This window comes from Podarcis tiliguerta (assembly GCF_965153285.1).
Source record: "Podarcis tiliguerta genome assembly, chromosome: 13".
Classification (NCBI taxonomy): Eukaryota; Metazoa; Chordata; class Lepidosauria; order Squamata; family Lacertidae; genus Podarcis; species Podarcis tiliguerta.
Window position 1 is genome coordinate 14,920,159 of NC_139546.1, and position 8,113 is coordinate 14,928,271.

Sequence of the window (8,113 nt, forward strand, 5' to 3'; positions counted from 1 at the left end):
TAGTATATGGGGGCTTTTGCAGGCCTCACAGAGACAGCAGATTGACCACTATTCAGTCAGAATGCTAGACCTGTATAGTGGTGTATAGTGCCAGGAAACTGGGAATTATATTCATATGTGGTGGGGGTGTAAATATGTACAATTTTTCTGGCAAAGGGTGTTTAAGGAAATAACAGAAATCACTGGGTTAAAGCTGACCGAAAGTCCAGAGGTAGCATTATTATCAAATTACGGTGGGGTAGAAGGTTTACAGCCTGTGAAGGACTTGCTCACAAATTTATTGACAGCTGCACGTGTTATTATAGTGAGGAAGTGGAAGGGGCAAGCAGAATATAAAATGGAATAATGGTATAAAGACGTGTGGGGTTATTGCTATTAATGATAAATTAACGTGCCATTAAGGTAAGACGGGGAATACACAGGAGAAATGATTTTGAGGAGATATGGAAGGTGTCTGTAGAATTTGTACTGTTAAAATGGAAAGGGGTCAAACCATCGCAAGAGGCGTTGAAATTTTGGGAGGTTGGATAATTACAATAGAATGGTCTCGGGGGTGGCATGCACATTTTATTCTTGTTCATTTATTATTATTACTTTGTCGAAGTAAAATAATAATAATAATAATAATAATAATAATAATACCAAAACCACCCCCAACAAAAAAATGCTGGACATAGGCCTTTGGTCTGATCTGCCAGGTACAGTGGTACCTCGTGTTAAGAACTTAATTCGTTCTGGAGGTCTGTTCTTAATCTGAAACTGTTCTTAACCTGAGGTACCACTTTAGCTAATGGGGCCTCTCGCTGCCGCCGCACAATTTCTGTTCTCATCCTGAAGCAAAGTTCTTAACCCGAGGTACTATTTCTGGGTTAGCGGATTCTGTAACCTGAAGCGTCTGTAACCCGAGGTACCACTGTATCTTCTGCTCTTACGACTCAAGCAATGTGAATCTGCTCACACTTTTGACCTGCTGGCAGTAATTCTCCCCCCCACCCTTCACTCTCCTCCTGCTAGCAGCCCCTACGACCTGAGCGACCTCCTCAGCCTGGACCTCTTTGAGAGCAGCCACTGCCCCACGCCCGACTTGCAGCTGATCCGGAGGATTGTCTCGCAGGTGGAGTTCTACCTCTCTGATGAGAACCTGTCGAAGGATGCCTTCCTCCTGAAGCACGTGCAGAAGAACAGGTTGGGCTTCGTCAGCATTAAGCTCCTGACATCTTTCAAAAAGGTAAAGCAGTGGCACTCAGAAAGCATTCATGGTGGGAGGGTGGAGCAGCATGTGTTTTTATATATATAATATTTTTATTAATTTTCCATTTTATAATATTTAAACACATCTTCATTATCCACTTCTTTTGCTCATATGAGCCTCTCAACTTCCCTCCCTCCCGCCTCACTGTTTTAAAAATTAATTTGTATTTCATAGCATTTATACATTTTCTATTTTACAATTCACTCATTCAGAATACAGTGGTACCTCGGGTTAAGTACTTAATTCGTTCCGGAGGTCCGTTCTTAACCTGAAACTGTTCTTAACCTGAAGCACCACTTTAGCTAATGGGGCCTCCTGCTGCCACCGTGCCGCCGGAGCACGATTTCTGTTCTCATCCCGAGGTAAAGTTCTTAACCTGAAGCACTATTTCTGGGTTAGTGGAGTCTGTAACCTGAAGCATATGTAATCTGAAGTGTATGTAACCTGAGGTACCACTGTATCACAATTTTTAAATTAATAAAGGGCAGTGACAATTATCATTGTAAGTCTTCTTACAACCATGCTGGTGTTGTTAACTGCTTACAATGGTCCTTCAAGTATTGTATCAATTTACTCCAGTCTTTTTGGAAAGTTTGATCACCTAGGTTTCAGATTTTTCCGGTCAGCTTTGACAGTTCCGCAAAGTCCATCATCTTCATCTGCCACTATTCTTTCTTTGGTATTTGTTGTTTCCATTTTTTGAATGCGTTTGGATCCCAAGGTCAAAGCTGCGACCTCTGCATAGCTGTCAACTTTTTCCTTTTCTTGCGAGGAATCCTATTTGGAATAAGGGAATTTCCCTTTCAAAAAGGGAAACGTTGACCGCTATGGACCTCTGTAGCTTAGTGGCCGAGCGACTGCTTTGCATGGCAATGATCCCAGCTTCATCCCTTGCAGTTTCCAAGGGGAAAGACTCTTGTTCCGAATCTCTGGAAAGCCACTGCAGCTCAGCACAGACAATGCTAAGCTGGAAGGACTAACGGTCTGACTCTGTGTCCGGCGTATGTGTCATAGCTCTGTGGCAGTGATCACATGTTTAGCAAGCTGTGCCTAAGGAAGATGGAGCTGTGCAAAATAAAAATATTAGCACAGCTCCATCCCTCACTGTGAGAAATGAAGATACAGGGCCTTCTTGGTAGTGGCACCTGCCCTGTGGAACGCCCTCCCATCAGATGTCAAGGAGATAAAGAACTACCCAACATTTAGAAGACATCTGAAGGCAGCCCTGTATCAGGAAGTTTTTAATGTTTGATGTTTTATTATGTTTTTATACTGTATGTGTTGGAAGCTGCCCAGAGTGGCTGGGGCAACCCAGTCAGATGGGCGGGTAATAATAATAACAACAATAACAATAATAGCAATTTATTATTTATATGCCAACCATCTGACTGGGTTGCCCCAGCAGTGACCACTCCCCACATTAACTGGGGGGTGGCTTTTGTGTGGTTGCCCGCAACCCCCCCCTAAGACTATGAGACTCCCAGCAAAGTAGCCTGGCTTCGCCCCCCCCCCCCCAGCAGGATACCTGGAGGTTTCCACCTAGCTTCAACAATTAACCAATCCCGGCTGGGGGCGGGGCATTGCCAGGGGAGTTGGTCAGGTAGAGTTAGGACCGCCCCACATTCACAATAGTGTAGCTTACCTGTTAGTCCTCAGACGGCTCCAGATCTTCGCCCAGTGCCTATGCCAAGGTCGTCCTACATCTGAAGGTTTAATAAAGTTGTGGCCAATTTTAATCCCATAACACGTTGCCAGGTGTCATTATTCCATCTGGGGGTTGCCTGGGTTTTGTGGGGAGGGGGTCTCCGCCTGTCTGTGCAAATAAACAGAGTAAGACATCAAACATTAAAAACTTCGCTCTTTGGGGAGGGGGCATTATTGGGCAGTTGTTCTTATTTTGATTATGCATTTTGTAGTTTAATATTTTGATTTCATTCTGTGAACCGACCTGAGACCTCCGGGTATAGAGCGGTATATAAATTCAATCAATCTAATCAAATCAATAATAATAAATTTATTACTTTAAAGAGAAGCATGCAAAACTGCCTCTCTCTTTCTCTTCTACTTTCCCCCCTCTTTTTTAACCAGGTGAAATATTTAACCAGAGATTGGCGGGTGACCCTTTACGCCCTGCAGTTTTCGGAGCTGCTGGAGGTCAACGAGGAAGGGACGAAGGTGCGTAGGAAGACCCCCGTCCCTGAACATCTGGTGAACATCCCTTCGAGCAAGATGCTGCTGGCCTGGAACATCCTTCCGTACGAGCCGGCCGTCCACAGCTCTCTCCAGTTCCAGATGACCTTCCTCAACAACATCACCAAGCTGTTCAGCCCCTACGGCGACATCACCTCCATCCGCATCCTCCGGCCAGGCAAGAAGCTCCCTTCGGATGTTAGCAAGTGCTCATCGCGGTACCCAGAGCTCTTGACCAAGTGCTGCGCCGTGGTGGAGTATGATAGCTTGGAAAGCACCCGGAAGGCTTTTGAGGAGCTGGTCCGCAGTCAAGCCGCTGCCTCCTCCCTGAATGGGGACGCCATCAAGGTGGTTAGCCTCTCTGGAAGGGGCTCCAAGAAGAAGAGCCTGACCAGTCAGGAAGACAGTGAAGAGGCTGAGGAGGCTGAGAAGCCTGCAAGGATGTGGACCGGCGCGTTGCCTGAAGGCCCTCCGCTTGCCTTTGAAGACTCCTTCTACAGCTCATCGACCGAGTCCGACGGCACGCCCGTATCCACTCCCATCCTGCCTCCGAACTTCCTCTCTGCTCCAGTCTGGCCCACTGCTGGCTTCTGCGCCTCTGCTGGCCAGGCCTTCAAGCCCAATTTCTTCAGCATGCCCTGCGCCGGCCCTCGCCCGCTCCTGCACAAGCCGCTGTCGTGGCCGCTCTGCTTCCCTCCTCTCTCCGCGCCCAAGCCCAGCAACGGCCCTTGCGGGTTACAGAAGCCGCCCAACCCCTGCTGGGAGACGAACGGGCTCGGCGTGGGGGTTCTGTGGCCCCCAAAGCAGCAAGGACCAGCCTGCAAGCAGCAGCAGCAGCAGCAGCAACAGCCGCTCCCCTCCCTGAAACCGGAGCCCCTGAGCTCAGCGCCTGCTTCCAAAAGGGTGCTTGAATCACTGAATGCCCGGCTGAAAGTGATTCGGCGTCCTCAAGGCCCGGATGGCACCAGGGGCTTCTACAACACGATTGGGCGGGGGAAGTCTATTTTGCGGCACTAAACTTTACGAGCCTTTGGGGGTGGGTCAACTTAATATAGGCTTACGGGGGGGAGCAGGTAGCATTTCTGGGCTGGGGGGGTCAAAGGAGAGGGACCCGAGAGTCTGTCTGCGCTGTTGAGAACTGTCTTGTACAGACACCATGTAGACTTCTTCTTAATCTCCCCCAGCTTGGTTTTCCTCCTCCTTTTTTGGTCTTTTTGGAGTCTTTCTCTTTCTCTCTTTAAACCCCCGTCCCCGTCCCCAATGCCTCGTGTGGTTTGGGCGCTTTGTGGGGTTCTCAACTTGCACCTCTGCTTTCAAGACTATCTCTCTGACTCGGGTGCTGTTGGTCTCCATCCAACCCTCCCTTTCCCTGTGACGCCTTTGTTTCTTGTGTGTGTTTTTGGAACTTGACCTTCTGGATTGGTTGCATGGTACGATGAATATGGAGTGTGAATGGCTTAAGATTTCATGGATGCCGGCAGGTTTGTGCATAAGATGAGATTTTGAATGCTTGCCTTGTGTTGCTGTGAGAAATTGGTGATGGATCTGCTGTTTTTTAAAAAAAACAACAGTCAATAAAAAAAGGGTGTGGACATGATCTCTTCGTTTCTCTCTGGTTTTTTTGTTTTGTCTATGGAAATCGTAAGATTTATGCGCAGCTCTTGATTGCAAGAAAACTCAAAAGCGGTTTACAAAACGACAGCAAGGAAATGGAGGGGAACTCACCGCCGTCCTTTAAAACATACAAAAGTTAAAGCAATAAAATTGCCTCCAGCTTTCTAAGCTTCTTGGTGGGCTTGTCTAAACAAGAATGTTTTTAGCAGGCACCGAAAAGACCACCGTTTACATTCTGATTTTAATTTTTTTAATGTGCGTGTTGCAATATATACCGTATTTTTTGCACTATAAGACTACTTTTCCCCTCCTAAAAAGTAAGGGGAAATGTGTGCGCGTCTTATGGAGCGAATGCAGGCTGCGCAGCTATCCCAGAAGCCAGAACAGCAAGAGGGATTGCTGCTTTCGCTGCACAGCGATCCCTCTTGCTGTTCCGGCTTCTGAGATTCAGAATTTTTTTTCTCTTGTTTTCCTCCTCCAAAAACTAGGTGCATCTTATGGTCTGGTGCATCTTATAAAGCGAAAAATACGGTATTTTTATGCTGTATATGAGGCCCCTAGAACCATAAGAAATGCAAAAAAACAAACAAACCACTGTTAATAATAACTCATTCTCGAATTGCCCCCCCAAATAAAATTGCACCCCCTGTGGGGCGTGTGGTTAGGAACCACGGCTCTAGGCCATTGCCATCTCTCTAATTCAGCTAAGTGCATGGTTACCAAACGTTTTGCAGATGAAAATTAAGGACGCTTCGATATTCTTGGAACACACCCCGATTTTCACGCTTGAACTGCTGCCCTCCCACTATATTACATATTGCTGAGGCTTTTCTCTGCCCACTGTTGATTAGCTCTGGAAGTTGGAGGGAGCAATTTAGAGGCAAGAGGTGTTCATCTCCATCACAACCCCAGTCGGAGAGCTAACTTCTGGGGTTGGGGGCTGAAGCGGGAACTGTGGCAGTTTTATCGCTGTCACCGACACACAAAGTTCACACGCTCTCAAAATCTCTGCAAGACAAACACCCACCCTCTCTCTGTGCGCGCATACACATATCACATATTCTTACTGATCTCAGAATCACAGAATCATAGGGTTGGAAGAGACCACAAGGGCCATCAAGTCCAACCCCCTGCCAAGCAGGAAACACCATCAGAGCACTCCTGACATATGGTTGTCAAGCCTCTGCTTAAAGACCTCCAAAGAAGGAGACTCCACCACACTCCTTGGCAGCAAATTGCACTGTCGAACAGCTCTTACTGTCAGGAAGTTCTTCCTAATGTTTAGGTGGAATCTTCTTTCTTGTAGTTTGGATCCATTGCTCCGTGTCCGCTTCTCTGGAGCAGCAGAAAACAACCTTTCTCCCTCCTCTATGTGACATCCTTTTATATATTTGAACATGGCTATCATATCACCCCTTAACCTCCTCTTCTCCAGGCTAACTTCTCAATTAACTTTGGTTAACTTTTCCCTCTCTCTGAGGGAAAAAAAAAAACAAGGGAGGGGGGGAAGAGGGCCTCTCTGCCAGGAGGAGGGTAAGGAAAGCTGTGGCGAGATGATAAATACAAGACAAGGCTGTCTATTCTTAGAACTCGGCACACTTGAAATGAAATTATAGCAATTAAAAATAAAGCTTTCCTCCCCACCCCCACTAGCAGTCATGCGTGCTGGCAGGTACGCTGTGCGCAAGAGAGAAAAGAGATAGGGTGTGGATGCAGAAACACTCTGCTCCTGTTCGTCATATTTAATGGTTCTAAAAAAATATCGTTTTGGATGACTGACTAGCTTCCAAAATCGGGGATAAAAATATAGAAGTGGGTTATTATTAGCATTCTCCTCCCTTTTATTTGCATAATTTGGCTACGTGGCCATTGAACTTGCTTGCGGAGGCAAGTGAAGCTGGCATGGAATACTGGGGAGCTGTGGATGGGCTAACAAAAGAACTGGATTGATGGAAATGCTTGGGGAAGGAAGACAGAACTTCATGGAGGGAAAGGCTTTCAATTTGTTGTTGTTTAGTCGTGTCCGACTCTTCGTGACCCCATGGACCAGAGCAAGCCAGGCACGCCTGTCTTCCACTGCCTCCCGCAGTTTGGTCAAACTCACACTGGTAGCTTCGAGAACACTGTCCAACCATCTCGTCCTCTGTCGTCCCCTTCTCCTTGTGCCCTCCATCTTTCCCAACATCAGGGTCTTTTCCAGGGAGTCTTCTCTTCTCATGAGGCGGCCAAAGTATTGGAGCCTCAGCTTCACGATCTGTCCTTCCAGTGAGCACTCGGGGCTGATTTCCTTCAGAATGGAGAGGTTTGATCTTCTTGCAGTCCATGGGACTCTCAAGAGTCTCCTCCAGCACCATAATTCAAAAGCATCAATTCTTTGGTGATCAGCCTTCTTGATGGTCCAGCTCTCACTTCCATACATCACTACTGGGAAAACCATAGCTTTAACTATACGGACCTTTGTTGGCAAGGTGATGTCTCTTTGTTGGCAAGGCTTTCAATAGCTACTGGCTATAATGCCTATGTTCTGCCTCCATAGTTTGGAACAGTTATGCTTCTGAATACCTGTTGCTGGAAGCCACATGAGGGGAGAGTGCTTGCTTGCAGGTTTCCCACAAGCATCTGTTAAGTGTAATAATTTAATTCACCGAAATTGCAAATGCATGTATGCACTACTATGTGTTTACATTTGATTGATTGGTAACTGAATTATAGAGAGTTCTCTAGTAGCTCTCATTTGATTGGCTAAGGTTGGTCACATGGGAGGTATCCAGTGAAGGAGAGACTCCATTTTGTGTGAAGCGAGAGGACTGTGCTTTAGAATCCACTGTGAACACTGCTAAGTTGAATAGAGTGTTGGAGCGCTTCTTCTCTGCCTGAGAGGAGGAGAGCAAAGCTGCAGGAGATGGTAAAAGTGGAAATCTCTCATAGGAGCTCCAAGACATGGCCTAGTTGAGATACAGAAGACTGAGTGCTGAGTCCTGGAAAGACAGGAAAATACAGTTGTTTGGAAGTTAGAAGAAGACACTGTGTGCCCATGCTTGGATGAGCGTGCGGCAG

The 8,113-nt window shown here is 46.8% G+C and overlaps 1 protein-coding gene across 3 annotated transcripts in view; it reads left to right on the plus strand.

Annotated features, from left to right (window-relative positions):
• LOC310661523 (la-related protein 6-like) overlaps nucleotides 1–5,037 on the plus strand; it is a 35,467-nt gene extending 30,430 nt beyond the window's left edge. For 2 of the 3 annotated variants that reach the window (XM_083407801.1, XM_083407802.1), the window contains 2 exons: nucleotides 1,015–1,228; nucleotides 3,341–5,037. In XM_083407801.1, the coding sequence (XP_083263927.1) occupies nucleotides 1,015–1,228; nucleotides 3,341–4,459 (1,333 nt within the window). In that variant the 3' untranslated portion in view covers nucleotides 4,460–5,037. The remainder of the gene's footprint in view (nucleotides 1–1,014; nucleotides 1,229–3,340) is intronic. The other variant, XM_083407803.1, reaches the window with a different exon arrangement.
• Nucleotides 5,038–8,113: the final 3,076 nt, after the last annotated feature.